Source organism: Trachypithecus francoisi, unplaced genomic scaffold (genome assembly GCF_009764315.1).
Source record: "Trachypithecus francoisi isolate TF-2019V2 unplaced genomic scaffold, Tfra_2.0 Lachesis_group20, whole genome shotgun sequence".
In the NCBI taxonomy this organism is placed as follows: domain Eukaryota; kingdom Metazoa; phylum Chordata; class Mammalia; order Primates; family Cercopithecidae; genus Trachypithecus; species Trachypithecus francoisi.
In genome coordinates this window covers 37,005,418-37,024,951 of record NW_022681466.1, presented here as the reverse complement: position 1 = coordinate 37,024,951, position 19,534 = coordinate 37,005,418, and the positions used below count along the sequence as shown (strand labels likewise).

General features: G+C 39.4%; 1 protein-coding gene and 1 non-coding gene across 7 annotated transcripts in view; both read right to left on the bottom strand.

Annotated features, from left to right (window-relative positions):
- Positions 1 to 19,534, bottom strand: part of USP32 (ubiquitin specific peptidase 32) — a 225,218-nt gene that overhangs the window by 49,648 nt on the left and 156,036 nt on the right. For all 6 annotated transcript variants that reach the window (XM_033183779.1, XM_033183781.1, XM_033183780.1 and 3 more), the window contains 2 exons: positions 10,832 to 10,934; positions 787 to 979 (listed from right to left, as the gene is read on the bottom strand). In XM_033183779.1, the coding sequence (XP_033039670.1) occupies positions 787 to 979; positions 10,832 to 10,934 (296 nt within the window). The remainder of the gene's footprint in view (positions 1 to 786; positions 980 to 10,831; positions 10,935 to 19,534) is intronic.
- LOC117068110 lies at positions 6,165 to 6,296 on the bottom strand. Its single transcript, XR_004430972.1, has one exon.

The window sequence follows — 19,534 nt, the reverse complement described above, 5'->3', positions numbered from 1 at the left end:
CTGGGAATTTGAGACCAGCCTGGGCAACATGGCAAAACCCTATCTCTAAAATAAAAACCCCAAAAAATAGCTGGGCATGGTGGCACGTGCCTGTAGTCCCAGCTTCTTAGAAGGATAAGGTGGGAGAACTGCTTGAGGCCAGGAGGCAGAGGCTGCAGTAGGCTGTGATTATGCCACTGTACTCCAGCCTGGGTGACAGAGCAAGACCCTATCTCAAAAGAAAATAATGAAAATATTTCCATATTGAGATATTTAATGAAGTATAACATGGAAAAGAGGTTTTCTTTGTAAAAATACTAATATATTCAAGAATTTTACAATTGACCATTTCATTTAAAACTTATTTCTGTTAATGGAACCCTGATCTCCTATTACCCTATTCACTACAGCCTCTGTCAAATTAGACTCCCTTAATAACTATCCATGGGGAGGCCGGGCAGGGTGGTTCACACCAGTAATCTCAGCACTTTGGGAGGCTGAGGTGGGCAGATCATGAGGTTGGGAGTTCAAGACCAGCCTGGCCAACATGGTGAAACCCCATCTCTACTAAAAAAAAAAAAAAAAATTAGCCGGGCGTGATGGTGGGCACCTGTAATCCCAGCTACTCAGGAGGCTGAGGCAGAAGAATCGCTTGAACCCGGAAGGTGGAGGTTTCAGTGAGCAGAGATCATGCCACTGCGTTCCAGCCTGGATGAAAGAGTGAAACTCCGTCTCAAAAAAAAAAAAAAAAAAGACCTATTCATGGGGAATAAACCAATAAACCTCAGGGGAATAGGTCATATTTACCGCTGCCGGCAGTTTCTGAGGCTTCAGATGCTGTAGAAATGTTGTCTGAAAATTTCTCTTCTGTAGTATTAACATAACTGAGGCTGCTTCCAATTCTATCTTCGACCTGCTCCATAGGATGGACTGCAGTTCCAAATGAGTATTTTCCTCCATTCAAAACAGATGATGGCTCAATTACCACAGGGTTGGCATCCTAAAATCAGGAAACCAGAGAATAAGAAGCAAAGTTTAATAATCTGACAACTATGTAGTCTTCAGAAACGAATCTCACAATTATCTACTTTTCTATGTCTCCTGTGGCGGGCCACAGACATTTAAAAACATTCTAATACATAGCTAAATTTTAATCTCTTTAAGGAGGAAAAGTATGTGTATAGATAAAACTGGCAAGGTAGACAAAACAGACTGTGAAGGATTTTGTGCCACATAAAGTAATTAAACTCTATTCTGTTGGAAGCCTTTTTTTAACATTAAAAGTAAATAAAGTTTACATTTTTTTCTTTTTTCCTTATTTCTCATAGTACATGAATGTATATAATTTTTTTATTATTAAAGATTACACATGAAGAAAACAAATATCACATGTACTCAGATTCCATCATTTAACAATAACTATGTGTTTTAGTTCTTGTGACTGAAAAAAATATATATGTGTAAAAGATGAGTGGTATATGTACATAGAGTGAAAGGCAATGCTATGTATGACTTATAGCTATGTGACTTTCTACAATAACTAAACACACCTTTAATCGCAGCACTTGGGGAGTCCGAGGCAGACAGATCACTTATGGTCAGGAGTTCAAGACCAGCCCGACCAACATGGTGAAACCCTATCTCTACCAAAAATACAAAAATTAGCTAGGTGTGGTGGAGGGCTCCTGTAATCCCAGTTACTCGGGAGGCTGAGGCAAGAGAATCGCTTGAACCCGGGAGACGGAGGTTGCAGTGAGCTGAGATCGCGCCACTGTACTCTAGCCTAGGCAACAGAGCGAGACTCTATCTCAAAAAAAAATTCAATCATATTTTTCTTCTTTCACCAAACACTGTATTGTTTATATGGTGCTAATATGCTAATCTAACATTTGATATTTTCTCTATTTCTGTTTTTAACAAAGAGAGAACAGTCCTAAATAGCAGTCTTCAAAAGACAACACTATTAGCTGGAATTTAATAATATTATTGGCTTCTATTTCTGGCAAGTGACACTAGTTTCCTTTTCTTTTTTTTTTTTTTTGAGACAGAGTCTCACTGTATCACCCAGGCTAGAGTGCAGTGGCACGATCTCGGGTCACTGCAACCTTCACCTCCCAGGTTCAAGCAATTCTCCTGCCTCAGCCTCCCAAGTAACTGGAATTACAGGCGCGTGCCACCATGCCCGGAGAATTTTTGTATTTTTAGTACAGACAGGGTTTCACCATACCGGCCAGGCTGGTCTTGAATTCCTGACCTCAGGTTATCTGCCTGCCTGGGCCTCCCAAAGTGCTGGGATTACAGGCGTGAGCCACCATGCCCAATTACTTTTTTTTTTTTGAGACAGGGTCTCACTATATTGGCCAGGTTAGTCTTGAACTCCTGGCCTCAAGCAATACTCCTGCCTGGGCCTCCCAAAGGGCTAGGATTACAGGCGTAGCCACTGTGCCCAGCGGACACGAGTTTTCTAACTTAAAGTAGTAAGACAAAGTTTCCTTTGAAAATATGATTAAACAACTAATTAATCACAACCAGTTACAAATTTCTTTGTTCCTTGTCCATTACCACTGCTTCACTTGAGTAGCCAAAATTTTTTTTAAAATTTTAAGTAAAAATGGCAAAATTATTTATGTAAGTTAATTGTATGGCATTATATGAGAAAAATGGTGACCATAGTTAAAAAAATGATTAATAACTAGGAATCTATATTACATATGCATTTTGGACCATCAATTTTTTTTAGATGATTCACCAAAGTAGTCAAAATTCTTTCTGGTTTTTTTTTTTTTTGAGACAGAGTCAAGCTCTGTTGCCCAGGCTGGAGTTCAGTGGTGCGGTCTCGGCTCACAGCAACCTTTGCCTCTAGCTTCAAATGATTCACCTGCCTCAGCCTCCTGAGTAGCTGGAACTACAGGTGCCTGCCACCACACCCGGCTAATTGATGTATTTTTAGTAGAGACGGGGTTTCACCATGCTGGCCTCGAACTCCTGAACTCAAGCGATCCACCTGCCTCAGCCTCCCAGAGTGCTGGGATTACAGGTGTGAGCCACTGTGCCCAGCCTAGAAATCAAAATCCTGTAGACAAGACAGTAGAACCAAACTGATGTATGTCAAAAAAGAAGTATAAATTAGTCCTAAGTGTTAATTTTCTTAAAGATAATATCAAGCTCCTCACAACTTTTCTAGTAATATGGAATCCATACCAACACAAAATACAATATATTTAAATTAGGTTTCTTTTTTTTTTTTTTTAATTAAAACAATTTTTGGCCTGGGATGGTGGCTCACGTCTGTAATCCCTGCACTTTGGGAGCCAAGGTGGGTGGATCACTTGAGCTCAGGAGTTAGAGACAACATGGCGAGACCCCTTCTCTACAAAAAATACAAAAAAAATAGTGGGGCATGGTGGCACGTACCTTTAGTCCCCAGTAACCTGAGAGGCTGAGGCGGGAGGATGGCCTCAACCCAGGAGGTAGAGGTTGAAGTGAGCTGAGATCACGCCACTGCACTTCAGTCACAGCAACAGAGCAAAACTCTTTCGTGTTTTTTTTTTTTTTGTAGAAATGGAGTCTGACTATATTGCCCAGGTTGGTCTCAAACTCTAGCCTCAGGTAATCCTCCTGCCTCAGTCACCCAAAGTGCTGGGATTACAGGTGTGAGCCACCTCACTTGGTTAAATTAGGTTTCAAAAGAAAGTTTTCCATAAACATGCATGCCTTATTATTTAAATCAGTTCAACTTTTTTTTTCACTTACACTTCTTGATTTATTTGGAGTATAGCAAAGGGCTCTTTTTTTCTTAGACAAGGTCTTGCTCGGTCGCCCATAGCTCACTATACCCTCAACCTCCTGAGCTCAAGTGATCCTTCCACCTCAGCTAGGACCACAAGCATCCTTCACCATGCCCAACTAATTTTTAAAGTTTTCATAGAGATGGGGTCTCAATATGCTACTCAGACTGGTCTCAAACTCCTGGAGGATTGAAACAATCCTCCTGCCTTGGCCTTCCAAAGTGCTAGGATTATAGGCATGAGTCACCTGGCCAAAGGCATTTTTTCATTTTTGAAGTTCTCTATGTGATCTCACTACATATGTAGCCAGAATTAATAACTATTGCCCTAGTGAGGATTATAGTCTCATGCATTTGTTTTTATAACGCACTCCAGATGCTGAGAGCTTAGAAACTGACTTGTTATTAAATCTGCTACTTGCTCTGGAACTTGTGTTTCAGAAGATTTAGATTTTAATTAGTTTTCAGGTCATTTGCTTCTTGCCCATAAAGATGGAGCAAGACAGATAGTAAAACCATTTTGAAAGAGTAACAGCGCCACCTTTGAAAAAAATTAAAAGTCTTCCAAGTCACTTTGTTTTCCTCCAGAAAAATCACTTTAGTTTTGCTATAAATGATCTTAAATGATGTTTCAATAACCATCAAACTGTTGGCAGGTAATCTCTTTATAAATTTATACTCATTTCTTTATTCCATTTATATAAAGTTGATGCATTACAAATTACTTTTTTTTCCCTTCTTTTTTTGAGACGGAGTCTTGCTTTGTCGCCCAGGCTGGAGTGCAGTGGTGCAATGTTGGGTCACTGCAACCTCCACCTCCTGGGTTCAAGCGATTCTCCTGCCTCAGCCTCCCGAGTAGCTGAGATTAAGGCACGCATCACTGCACCTGGCTGATTTTTGTATTTTCAGTGGAGACAGGGTTTCGCCATGTTGGCCAGGCTGGTCTTGAACTCCTGATGTCAGGTGATCCACCCGCCTTGGCCTCCCAAAGTGCTGGGATTACAGGCTTGAGTCACCACACCCGACCACAAATTACTTTCTAAAAAATTTGTAGTAATATATTTTGAGGAAGATTAGGTCTATTTTAGCAAACAATTTTCTTCAAGTTTTCCTTTAAGATGGGTATTTAAGAGAATTTCAAGGAGTAATATTTGGAATTGCATCTTAAATGTTTTAACATGTTTGGAAATTTTACATGGTGTCTATGTTTCTAAAGAAAATGTAAATGAAACCATTCCTGTAATAATGTTTCTCATTCTGAAGAGCTCAGTTCATAGGGTGAATCTATACATATCACTGGCAAGAAAACAGGATAATAAAAATATTAACAGGTATTAAAATTGTTAGGTTAAATTTTATAATAATTTGTGAACAGGATGATTGCAATAACTTCTCAGAGACTGCAACATATGCCTCTAGCAACTGCGGTTGTACCACATGCTTTTAACATGGTACAGTGAGTAATACCCTTTAGACTTGGAGAATATGGGCTTTTCTTTGCTTCTCTTCCAATGTTCCAAACAAATTAGAGTGGTCTGTCTTCTCGTCGTCTTTGGCTTTCTTTTCTATTACAGGAATCTTATGCTCTCATTGTTCTCCACTGCCTGAAACTGTCAGCACTACTCAGGTTCCTTCTTCCGCTTCCCACACGCTTATTTTTCTTGTTCCTTCCACCCTTCTTGACTTTCAGTGAAATAGCTAACCTTTTCATCCAATTAATCTCATTACCACTTTCCTTCTATAAGATGAACAAACGAATCAAAGTTATATATTGCAGAATCTTAGAGTCACTAGCTTTTTTTGACTGTTCATTTCTGGCTGCTTGTGGAAATTTTTGTTTTTCTAAAACATCAAAGGATCATGTTTTGTTTTTATTGACTTCAGAGGTCTGGAACTATTCAAAATTATCCTAGAATCCTGGTTTTCAGAAGATAGATTTCTAAATAGGTAAAGTTTCACCTGTAGAGAGAAATTTCCTCACTTTCTCTGAGTCAACAATTCACAAAAGGACAAGGAGGAGTCCCTGTGTGTTGTATGAATATGTGTTCTAAAATACGGGTCAAGATTCACCTTTTTCTCCATTGATGATACTACTACTTTTATGCTCCGTACATATGTACTTTACAAGCATCAATGATCTTAAATAATTAACAGTTACATCAATTTCATATTTCACTAGTCTGAAATGCTGCTTTTGGAAAAATAGAGGGCAGCATGGAGCAACAGATTAGGTACCAAGGCAGGACTCAGGAAACTGAGCTTTAGAGTGCTAGATCAGGTAATAAAATAATTGTCTGATACAGCTTTGGGCAATTATAAAACCTAAGGACCTCAGAAGCTTCGTTTGTAAATTCAGAGAAGAGAGGTGTTGCATTCCTTTTATTTCCCCCTCAACCACACATGTCTGAGGCAGGAAAACAAGGCTGCTCCACTCATGGCAGTCCTGACGACGATCCTCGAGGGCTGCTCTTGGCCTCCAACCTTGGCTGAGGAGAACAGGGACCCCCCCACAGCCCATGGGAGAGAGGCGCGAAAGGTGTTTTAAAGTACTTTTTAGCTCTAAAGTTACATTATGACTACATAGGAAAATCTGTATGTGAATAGTAATAGCTGCTCCTTTGTAGTTCTCAAAAAGGAAGAAACATACACATTATGTACTACAATGATGATAAACAGAAAAGATTCCACCATTCTTCCCCATTTAAATTTTTATAGGAGATTGCACATCGAAGAATAAAGCTTGACACATTAAAGCGGGAAAAGATTGGTAAGATTCCACGAGCTGAGACACAGTCAAATTATTCATGCTCCAGTGAATCAGCAAATCTGAGGTTAGCCACTTCTAAGAAAGGATGGCTCATTTTTCCTGATTCCTTGGTCTCTGATCTTTCCATTTAGTCTTGGCAGTATTTGAAGCACATTGCCCTCACAATTAGTAATTCACATAAGTAAATATGCCATTTTATGAAGAGAAAAAACTAACTAAAGCTAAGTACTACCTTAGGTAGGCAGATGAAGCTCTGAGTAAGATCAAATTATCTGACATGTCAACACTAATTTTCTTTTGTTTCCTTTTCTTTTTTTTGAGATGAAGTCTCACTCTATCATCCAGGATGGAGTGCAGTGGCATGATCTCGGCTCACTGCAACCTCTGCCTCCTGGGTTCAAGCGATTCTCCTGCCTCAGCCACCCAAGTAGCTGGAACTACAGGCGCACGCCACCACGCCCAGCTAATTTTTCTATTTTTAGTAGAGTCGGGGTTTCACCATGTTGGCCAGGCTGGTCCGGAACTCCTAGTCTCAAGTGATTTGCCTGCCTCAGCCTCCCAAAGAGCTGGGATTGCAGGTGTGAGCCACTGCACCTGGCCCAATTTTTTTTTTTTTTTTAAACAAGGCATTTGTCAAAGCTGCCACATGGACTGGAAAGAGAAATTTGAAGTTTTTTTTGTTTTTTCGTTATTTTGTTTTTTTTTTTAAACATAGAGTCTCATTCTGTTGCCCACACTGGAGTGCAGTGGCATGACATTGGCTCTCTGCAACCTCCGCCTACCAGGTTCAAGCTATTCTTGTGCCTCAGTCTCCTAAGTAGCTGGGATTACAGGCATACACTACCACACCCAGCTAATTTTTGTATTTTTAGTAGAGATGGGGTTTCTCCAGGTTGGTCAGGTTGGTGTTGAACTCCCAGTCTCAAGTGATCTGCCTGCCTTGGCGTCCCAAAGTGCTGGGATAACAGGCGTGAGCCACTATGCCTGGCCTGAAAGGTGAAATTTAAATCCTTATATAACTACTGCTACTACTACCACCATTATTACCTTTAACCTTACATAGAGTTTCTATCTGCCAGGCACTGGGCTAAGTGCTTCACATGTATTAACACATTTAATTCTCACATCCCTATTTAAATAGATATTACTATTAATCTCATTGTTTATATGTGAAACCTGAGGTACAGCAAGAAGTAGCAATTTATTCAAGGTCATAAAGCAAGTGGAAGGGACAAGAGTCCAAGCTCACTACGATTACGTTTTTCAAGTTTCTCATAATAATAGCTACCTATTTAGTACTTATTATGTACCAGACACTATTTTAAAATACTTAACAAGAGTCTGGGTGCCTGTAATCCTAGCACTTTGAGAGGCCAAGGCAGGAGGATCGCTTGAGCCCAGGAGTTCGAGATTAGCCTGGCAAGCATAGTGAGACCCCATCTCTACAGAAAATCAAAAAATTAGCCAGGTGTGGTAGTGCATGCCTGGAGTCTGAGCTACTCAGAGATGGGAGAATTGCCTGAGCCCAGGAGGTCGAGGCTGTAGTGAGCTATGATTGTGCCACTACACTCCAGCCTGGGCAACAAAGGAAGATCCTGCCTCAACAAACAAACAAACAAACAAACAACAAAAACAACAAAACACTTAACATGCATCAAACTCATTTAATCCTTTTAACACTATGAGGGAGATTATTATTATTACTCTAATTTTACAAATGGAGGAAACAAAGCCCAGAATGTCACTTTTTTAAAAAGGTTACTTGAATTCACTTTAAAAACATTTTAGGCCGGGCGCGGTGGCTCAAGCCTGTAATCCCAGCACTTTGGGAGGCCGAGACGGGTGGATCACGAGGTCAGGAGATCGAGACCATCCTGGCTAACACGGTGAAACCCCGTCTCAACTAAAAAATACAAAAAACTAGCCGGGCGAGGTGGCGGGTGCCTGTAGTCCCAGCTACTCGGGAGGCTGAGGCAGGAGAATGGCGTGAACCTGTGAGGCGGAGATTGCAGTGAGCTGAGATCCGGCCACTGCACTCCAGCCTGGGCGACAGAGCCAGACTCCGTCTCAAAAAAAATAAAATAAAATAAAATAAAATAAAAACATTAAAAAAAAATCTGTCAGTGTGCAGTTATTTGCATTTAAAAGGTTATTTTTAGAAAAGAACACTTTTTTAATTAAAACATGTTCAGAGGATTATTAGTCAACTTACATTTCCCCCACCTTATTAATAAGTTGCCATAGTTCTCTCTTTAGTAAAAACACTTTTCTAATTAATATGCACTTTCAGAAAGTACTGCTGTTACTCCACTTACATTTTTCCCCATCTTATTGAATAAATTCCCATAGTTCTCTGCCTCCTTTCTCTCCATATAAAGCGAAACTCCTCTCTTCCCAGGTTTCTTTTAACTCTAAGTTTGCCTTTATTTATTCATTTATTTTATGGGACAGGGTCTTGCTCTGTCACCCAAATTGGAGTGTAGTGGTGCGATCATGGCTTACTGCAGCCTCGACCTCTCAGGCTCAAGCCATCCTCCCACCTCAGCCTTCCAAGTAGCTGGGACTACAGGCGCACACTACCAAGCCTGGCTAAATAAAAAAAAATTTTTTTGGGCCGGGCGTCGTGGCTCACGCCTGTAATCCCAGCAATTTGGGACGCCAAGGAGGGCGGATCATGAGGTCAGAAGATCGAGACCATCCTGGCTAACACAGTGAAACCCCGTCTCTACTAAAAATACAAAAAAAAAAAAAAAAATTAGCTGGGCATGGTGGCACGTGCCTGTAGTCCTAGCTACTTGGGAGGCTGAGGCAGGAGAAAGGTGTGAACCCGGGAGGCGGAGCTTGCAGTGAGCCGAGATGCGCGACTGTGCTCCGGCCTAGGCGACAAGAGCAAGACTCTGTCTCAAAAAAAAAAAAAAAAAAAAATTTTTTTTTTGGTAGAGATGGAGTCTCACTATGTTGCCCAGGCTGATCTTGAATTCCTAGGCTCAAGTGATTCCCCTACTTTCAAAGTCCTGAGATTACAGGCCCAGTCAGACTTCATTCTTAAGTAGATTTTAAAATTTGCATTTGACAGACGCATGCTAGAAAATAATATCAAATGCCAGAGTGGAGAAGGGAATATGCAGATTCTCCCATGTATACCTCTCCCTTACAACCCTCCCCAAATTTCTTTAGTGCACAAAAGGATTGTGGTAGGCAACAACAAACCAGGTTCATGTTCTTATCAGTGCAGTTCAGTCTGTTTATAAGGGACATGCTGCTAAGACGTCTATTGTGTTCCTACAGAAAACAAAACGTAATACATCCAAGACAAAACTGTGTTATTCTTTGAGTCTATACTCATTAAAACGTTAACAACCACTCAATCTAAGGCCAAACTACAAATATAAAAACCAAAAAAGTATTTCAAAATAATGATTGATGCTGTACCCCAATGTTCTCATTTTCTATCCACACACACCATCATTATCTACCTACAAGGTCCAGGAAGTCATTTGCCTACTTTTTATTCCTTCAGAGACACCAAAGCCCGTGTTTCCCAATTAATAAATTTTACATGTGAAAATACATTAATAAACTCTGCAAAATGGAAAAAGGATGAGAAAGAATGATGAGATAGATAATGTAAAAAGTATGTAACTATCAATATTCTGATAATAAGCAGTGACAGAAGAAATACAGGCAAATAGGAATCAAATGATTAGAATTTTGGTTATTGATCATTTGGCAACGAGTATATATATCAACTGGCTCTCCAAGAAGGCAAATATTTGATTCTTGGCATTGTTCTTTTCAGTTTTCTTGTTCTGAAAAAAATTCCGTTTTAATGGAAAAGGTGAAATAAAGGACAATGTAAATGATGTAGTTGAGAGAACATAAGCTTTAAAGTCAGTCCTTGGGTTTGATCCCAGATCTTCTACCCTGATCACGATATTCAGGTTACTTTTACTTTCAGCACCAGGTTCCCCAAAGGTAAAATGGGTATAATACTATCTTCCTCACAAGGGTGGTATGAGAATTAAATGAGATGTGAGGTATGTGATATATACAGGTACCCCCGTGCCCAATATTATCTTTTTTTAGGGTTGTTGCAAGGGAAGAAATGTATGTGGAAGTGTAATCACAAAGCCTTACCCATAGCAAGTATCATATAAACACTCATTTCCTTTCCCTTTGAATCTTTATCTAAGTTGGAGCATTTTATTATTGGCTGGTAGTCATAGCATTTTATTATTGGCTGGAAGACTGACGGAGTTGAAAATCCTGTGAAAAATGTAAATAGGAATCTAACTCACGTATTTGACATATTCTTTCCACTGCTGCCACCACTGCATGGAGATGATAAACCAGTTGTGTCCTGGTTGCAGACCATACCTGCTCTCTCGTTCTAACCATCCTCTGTACATACAAAAGAAATTAAATACATCAAATAAAGCTGTATGAAATAGGTGGTGACGCACAAAAATTATCGTTAGAAGTTTTGTAAGAAAAACCACGAAACATTTAGATGTAATTAGGAGAGACTGCCAAAATCCAATTAGTAAAACAACACTGTTTCTATTGATAAACCAATTTCAAGAGTCACGGGCTAGTATCAAGAACAATTACTTCAGGAAAAGATTCTAGGAAAAAATTAAAAATTAAAAAAAATTAGAAACACAGCTGGTGCTTCCAATTAATTAATTACATTTTTTGCAGAATGTTCATGTAACCAATGATGTTCTTCAAAACAGCCTTATTGAGGAATAATTTACATAAATATAAAACTTACCTGGCCGGGCGCGGTGGCTCAAGCCTGTAATCCCAGCACTTTGGGAGGCCGAGACGGGCGGATCACGAGGTCAGGAGATCGAGACCATCCTGGCTAATACGGTGAAACCCCGTCTCTACTAAAAATACAAAAACTAGCCGGGCGAGGTGGCGGCGCCTGTAGTCCCAGCTACTCGGGAGGCTGAGGCAGGAGAATGGCGGAAACCCGGGAGGCGGAGCTTGCAGTGAGCTGAGATCTGGCCACTGCACTCCAGTCCGGGCGACAGAGCGAGACTCCGCCTCAAAAAAAAAAAAAAAAAAAAAAAAAACAACAACAACAACAACTTTGCCGGGCGCGGTGGCTCAAGCCTGTAATCCCAGCACTTTGGGAGGCCGAGACGGGCGGATCACGAGGTCAGGAGATCGAGACCATCCTGGCTAACATGGTGAAACCCCGTCTCTACTAAAATTACAAAAAAAAATAAACTAGCCGGGCGAGGTGGCGGGCGCCTGTAGTCCCAGCTACTCGGGAGGCTGAGGCAGGAGAATGGCGGGAACTCGGGAGGCGGAGCTTGCAGTGAGCTGAGATCTGGCCACTGCACTCCAGCCCGGGCGACAGAGCGAGACTCTGTCTCAAAAAAAAAAATAAAATAAAATAAAACTTACCTATTTGAAGTGTACAACTCAGTGATTTTGATAACTTTACAGATATGTGCAACCAACACCACAATCAGTTTGAGAACATTTAGAACATTTCAATTAATCCAAAAAGACCCCTGTACCCATTTTTAGTCAATTCCTGTTACCACCCTCAGCAACAGGAAACCACTAATCTATGTTTTGTCTCTTACAGATTTGTCTTTTCTCAACTATTCATATAAATAAAATGATAAAACACATGGCCTTTAAAAATTTGGCCTCTTTGACTTTGCATGTTTTTGTGGTTCATCTATTATTGTGGCAGATATCAGTTGTTTGTGCTTTATTACTGAATAGTATTCCATTGTATGTATCTATTACATTTTGTTTATCCATACAACACCTAAAGAACATTCAAAACTGGCAAGTCAGTTTCCAAAGTGGCTGTCCATTTAACATTCCCATCAGCAATTCTAGTGGATGTGAAGCACTGTTACACTGTGATTATAAAACAAAATCTACCATATCTATCTACCTTATCTATCTCTCTATCTCTATGTATCTATGTATGTATGTATGTATCTATCTATCTATCTATCTACCTATAGAATCTCACTCTGTAGCCCATCTATCTATCTATCTATCTATCTATCTATCTATCTATCTATAGAATCTCACTCTGTAGCCCAGGCTAGAGTGCAGTGGTACAATCTCAGCTCACTGCAGCCTTGACCTCCTGGGCACAAGCAGTCCTCCCGCCTCAGCCTCTCAAGTGTCTGGGACTACAGATGTACAATGCTATGCCCAGCTAATTTTTTTTTTTTTTTTAACTAGAGACAAGGTCTCACTATGTCACTCAGGCTGGTCTTGAACTCACAAAAGTGTTGGGATTACAGACATGAGCCACTGTGCCCAACCAAAAACTATTTATTTTTGAGGTGAAAATGGCATAACGTGAAATTATTTCAAATCATACAATTCAATGGCATTTAGTACATCCAAAACGCTGTGTGATCACCTCTTATTAAGTTTCAAAACATTTTCATATACCTCAATTAAAAAGTCATCCATTAAATAGTTATTCCCCATTACCCACTTCCCCCAGAACTTAACAACCACCAGTCTGCTGTCTGGACCTGTTGACTTGCCTATTCTGGATATTTCATATAAATGGGATGATTCAACACATGACCTTTTATGTCTGGATTCCTTCATTTAACATGTTTGTGAGGTCCAACCATGTTGTAGTATGTATCAGTACTTTATTCCTTTTTATGGTTGAATAATATTCCATGGTGTGTATATACAACATCTTGTCTAACCATTCATCCACTGATGGATGTACAGACTGTTTCTACCTTTTGGCTATTGTGAATAGTGGTACTATGAAAGTTGTGTTCAAGTATTTGAGTACCTGTTTTCAATTATTTTGGTAAATACCTAGAATTAGAATTGCTGGTACATGGAAATTCTTGCTGAGGAACTGCCAAACTGTTTTCCACAGTGATTGCACCATTTTACATTTCTACCAGCAATATATGAGTCCCTAATTTCCCTACTCCCCAAAATCTTCCATTTTAAAAATTCTAATAATCTTACTGAGAAGTAGCATTACATTGTTTTGACTTGCATTTCCCTAATGACTAATTATGTTGAGCATCTTTTCATGTGCTTGATGATCACTGAATGTCTCTGGAGAAACTTGTATTCAAGTCTATTTTTAGTTGTCTATTTTTAAATTGGGTTGTTTGCTTTTTGTTGTTAAGCTGTAGGAGTTCTTTATGTATTCTAGTTACTAGACCCTTATTGGATGTATGTTTCTAAAACATTATCTCCCTTTCTATAGGTGGTCCTTTCTGTTTTAAAAATAATATCCCTTGATGTATAAAAGTTTTAAGTTTTGCCAGGTACAGTGGTTCACACCTGTAATCCCAGCACTTTGGGAGGCTGAGGCAGGCGAATCGCTTGAGCCCAGGAGTTCAAGACTAGCCTGGGCAACATGGCAAACCCCCATCTCTACAAAAAATACAAACATTAGCTGGTTGTGGTGGTGCACGCCTGTGGTCCCAGCTACTCAGGAAGCTGAGGCAGGAAGATCACCTGAGCACAGGAGTTTGAGGCTGCAGTGAGCTGTGATGGTGCCACTGCACTCCAGCCTATGTGACAGTGTGAGACTGTCTCAAAAAACAAAACAAAACAAAACAAAACAAAAAACTTTCAAATTTTGATGAAATGCAGTATATTTTTTGGTTGCTCATGCTTTTGGTGTTACAACTAACATTCCATTGCAAAATTTAAATAATTTTTGAGGAAAAAGTTTTGTTAGATATAGAGTTCTTGGTTACAGTTTTTCTGCCACTTTCAGCTCTTTAAAAAAATTGTCATCCCACTCACTTCTGGATTCCATGCTTTCTGATGAGAAACATGCTATTAATTTTATTGATGATCCATTGTATGGGACAAGTAGCTTCTCTTTTGCTTTCAAGATTCTCTCTTTGTTCTTGGCTTTGTAAAATAGTTTCATTATAATGCTTCTCAGTGTAGATCACTTTGTTTATCTTTCTTGAAGTCCAATGAGCTTTCTGAACGTGTAGGTTCATGTCTTATGAAGTTTAGGACAATTATTTATTCAAATATTCTGCCGTTTCCTTCTCTCTCCTTTCCTAAGATTCTTATGTTGACACACATGATGTTGTTCTATGGGTTTCTTACGTTCTGTTCACTTTTCTTCATTCTGTTTTCTTTCTGCTCCTCAGTCAATAATTTCAATCGACTTTTATTTAACTTCTCTGATTCATTTTTCTGCCTGCTCAAATCTGATGGAGAACCCCTCTAATATATTTTTCATTTCAGTTATTATACTTTTCAGCTCCAAAATCTGTGTTTGGTTCCTTTTTATACTTTCTCTTTATTGATACACCTGGCTAATTTTTGTATATTTTTTAGTAGAGATGGGGTTTCACCATGTTGGCCAGGCTGGTCTCGAACTCCTGACCTCAAGTGATCTGCCCACCTTGGCCTCCCAAAGTGCTGGGATTACAGGCATGAGCCATCACGCCTAATCATTTTTCCTGGTTTCCTTTAGTTTGTTGTCCATCACCTCCATTACGTCTTTGAACATATTTAAGATGATTGATTTTAAATGTTTGTCTACTAAGTCCAATAACTGTCCTTCCCCAAAGATAATTTCTATTAATTTCCTCTGTGAAGGGACCACACTTTCTTGTTTCTGCAATTTTTTGTTGAAAACAACATTTTGAGCATTAATGATAACTCTAGAACTAATCTATTCCCCTCCACTTCAGGATTTGCTTTCGTTGACTGCTATAGTTATTTGTTTAGTCACTTTTCTAAAATATTTTTATAAAGTCTGTCTTCCTTGTTATGTGTAGTTTCTTAAGTCTTCATTTAACTTGTGTTCGAAAAGCTGGTATTCTGACAGTGATTTTTTAGAATGGCAGAAGCAGGGAGAGGGAGAGAGGAAAAGAAAGAGGGAGGGAGAGAGAGGAAGAGAAAGAGAAAAAAGGGAGAGAGAGAGAGACAAAGACAGAGAGACAAAGACAAAAACCACTACTGTCTTTGCAGAATGGCGCTGTGCTGGGGCATTCCTACAGTGGTTTACAACTATGCCTTAGCCTTCACTACCTGTATACTCTTAGTCTAGAAGCTCAGCCAGAGGTGAAACCGTAGGGGTCTTATAAGGTATTTTCTGACTGCGTATCTTGTTGTTGGCATGTGCAAAGCTTTCTAAATTACCCAGTGTACAGTGTGCTTTTGGGTACCCTAATTTCCCAAGGAAACTCAAGTTCCCACCACTCCCAAGACTTTCAGCGTTCTATTATATGCCTCAATTAAAATCTTTTACCCCAGGTGACTGCAGGTGGCTGGTTCGTGTGCCTTACAGAACTTCTGACGAATGCCCCTGCTTTTCCATCCTGGATAAATTCTGAGTTAAGTATAATATAGCTAAGCAACTTCCAGTAGCTTTTCTGGTAGCCCCAGACTGTTTACACAAACACAATTTGTTTTGTTTTGTTTTGTTTTGTTTTGAAGACAGTCTTGCTCTGTCACCCAGGCTGGAGTGCAGTAGCGCAATCTCAGCTCACTGCAACCTCCGCCTCTCGGGTTCAAGTGATTCTCCTGCGTCAGCCTTCCAAGTAGCTGGAACTACAGGTGTGCACCACCATGGCCAACTAATTTTTTGTATTTTTAGTACAGACGGGGTTTCATCACGTTGGCCAGGCTGGTCTCGAACTCCTGACCTTAACTGATCCATCCATCTTGGCCTCCCAAAGTGCTGAGATTACAGGTGTGAGGCACCGCACCCAGCCTGACAAACACAACTCTTTATAAATAAGGTGTGCTCTGCTCTCTCTGAAACCAGGGACCATGTGGGTTGCCATCTTCAAGGCTGCCATTACTAAACCAGACAATGGCAAATATATAAACAGGCTTTTAAATAATTTTTATAATGTTTTATAATTTTTAAAAAATCAACATTTCTTAGTTTCTATAAATCTTTGTCTCTTTGTTCAGAGTTCTGACAAAGTTGAAACTGGCAGTTCTTTATTTTTCAATGTTTCTGTGGAGAGACAGGCTCTTAGAGCTACCCACTACATAATTTTCACTGAGTCACTCCTCTCACTGTGCTTTTAATTTGCCTTCTCTGAGGAAGCAGAACATCTTGTCATGTACTTATATTAGCAATTCATACATGTATAGTAAGAGTCTATTCAACTCTTTTGTACATTTTAAAATTAGATTTTCTTGATGTCCTAATGTGTTGTAACAGTCCTTTATATATTCTGGACACAAATCCTTTATCATATATATAATTTGCAAATATTTTCTCTAGAGCTGTGAGGCTGTAGCATTTATTTTCTTAATGCCCTCTCTTGAATCTCAAAAGTTTCTAATTTTTTCTATGTCTTACACTTTTTGCCCCATTTATAAATTGTGCTTTTGGTGTTATATCTATGAAATCTTCTACCCCCAAATCACAAAGATTTTCTACATTTGCTTTTCTAGAAGTGTTATGTTTTTAGCTCTGACGTTTAGGTATATGGAATCCATTTTGAGTACGTTTTTAAGCATCGTGTGAGGTAAGGGGTCTAAAATAATCTGTTTGCATATGAATATCCAATTTTCCTGCACCTTTTTTTTTGTTTTTTAAAGAGACAGAATCTTGCTATGCTGTCCAGGCTGGCATGCAGTGGCTATTCACAGGTGCGATCACTGCATACTCACACTAAAGTTGTGAACTCCTGGGCTTAAGTGATCCTCCTGTCTCAGCCTCTTGAGTAGCTGGGACTACTGGCTCAGCTCCTTCTGCACCATCTTTTTTTCTTTTTAGTCAGTCCTTTCTCTACTGAATTTTCTTGACATCTTTAAAAAATAATAAAAATGATAATAAAAATAACCATTGACCAAAAATATATGGGTTTCCTTTTTTTATTTTTTGAGGCAGAATCTCACTCTGTCGCCCAGGCTAGAGTGCAGTGGCATGGTCTCAGCTCACTGCAACCTCCGCCTCCTGGGCTCAAGTGATTCTCCTGACTTAGCCTCACGAGTAGCTGGGACTACAATCGTGTGCCACCACGCCTGGCTAATTTTTGTGTTTTTAGTATAGATGGGGTTTCGCCATGTTGGCCAAGCTGATCTCAAACTTCTGGCACCAGTGATCCGCCCACCTCTGCCTCCTAAAGTGCTGGGATTACAGGCATGAGCCACCATGCCTGGCCAAGGGTTTCCTTTTAAAATGTCAATTCCATTTGACTGATCTCTATGATTCTACTTATTCCAGTTCTTGATTAATGTATCCTTAGGTAAACTGTGAAATCAGGAAGTCTGTCTTCCATTTTCTGTCATTATTTTGAAGTTGTTTAGGCTAGTCTGAGTTCTCTGCATTTCCCTATACAATTTAGGAATAGCTTGTCAATTTATAGAAAAAAGCTGGGATTTGATTGGGTGTGTTTTGAATCTACAGAACAATTTGAGAAGATTGCCATCTTCAAAACATTAAGTTTTCAAATCCATTTACTTACATTTTCTTAAATTTCTGTCAGCAATGCTTTGAATCTTTACATGCACAAGTCTTGCACTTCTTTTGTTGAATTTATTTCCATGGGTTTGATTTCTTTTGACAATATAGTGAATGGAGCTGCTGTCTTCATTTTAATTGTACTTTCAAATTATTCTATCTAGTACATGACAATTCAATTGATTCCTTAATTATTGATCTTGTATCCTGTCATGTTGCTAAACTCATTTTATTAATTCTAACAGTTTTTCTGTGAATTCTTTTGGGTTTTCTACACATAGGATCATGTTATCTGCAATTACAGACAGTTTTATTTTTCTTTACAATCTGGATGCCTTTATTTCCTTTCCTTGCCTGATTTAACTAGCTTGAAGCTCTAATACAATGTTGGTAAGTGTGGCAAGAGCAAGTATCCTTTCCTGATCTTATGGGAAAAGGCTTCAGTGTTCTACCATTAAGTATGATCTCAGTTGTATATTTTTCAAGATACTTTTTAGACTGAGGAATTTCCCTTCCCCAAGGTTTTGAATGAGCATGACTGTGCTCTAGTAAAATGTTATTTATACTCACTGAAATGTGAATTTTATGTAATTGTAAGGTGTCACAAAATATCCCTTTTTGGTTTTCTCAAAGCCACTTAAAAAGGTAAAAACATTTTTAGCTTGCAGATTGTACAGAATCAGGCAGTGGGCCAAAGTTGGCCAATATGCCATAGTCTGCTGACTAACTGCTGACCTAGTATATGGTCTATCCTAGACAATACTCTGTGTACATTTGAATATGTATTCTGTTGCTGTTGGCTGGGTTCTTTGGTGGGTGCATATATCATCGTTTATCATAATAAAATGTCTCTCTGGCTCCAGTAACTTGTCTTTTGTAACCTAAAAGCCATTTTTTTTCTTAACAGTAAAGTGATTTTAGTTCACCTATGGTTATATTTGTATGGTTTTATTTTTTATTCTTTTACTTTCAACCTATTTGTACCTTTGAATCTCAAGTAGCTGGATTGTGTTTTTTTGTTGAGATGGAGTCTCGCTCTGTCACCAAGGCTGGAGTGCAGTGGCGCGATCTCGGCTCACTGCAAGCTCCACCTCCCAGGTTCATGCCATTCTCCTGCCTCAGCCTCCCGAGTAGCGCCTGGGACTACAGGCGTCCACCACCATGCCCAGCTAATTTTTTCGTATTTTTTTAGTAGAGACAGGGTTTCACTGCGTTAGCCAGGATGGTCTCGATCTCCTGACCTTGCAATCCACCAGCCTCAGCCTCCCAAAGTGCTAGGATTACAGGCGTGAGCCACCGCACCCGGCCAAGTAGCTAGATTTTTAAAAAACAATTCAGTCTAAATCTTTGGCTTTTGATCATCTGTTCAATCTGTTTATATTTAAGGTAATTACAGATGTGGGTTTATGTCTGCTATTTAGTTATTTGTTTTCTATGTATCTTTCTTCCTCTATTCCTCTACTTCTTTCTTTTGTGGTAAATAGGTATTTTCTAGGAATTTAAATAGGTAACATTTTAATGCCTTTTTAAATAAAACTATTTTGGGGGATCATTTTCTTCGAGATTGTTG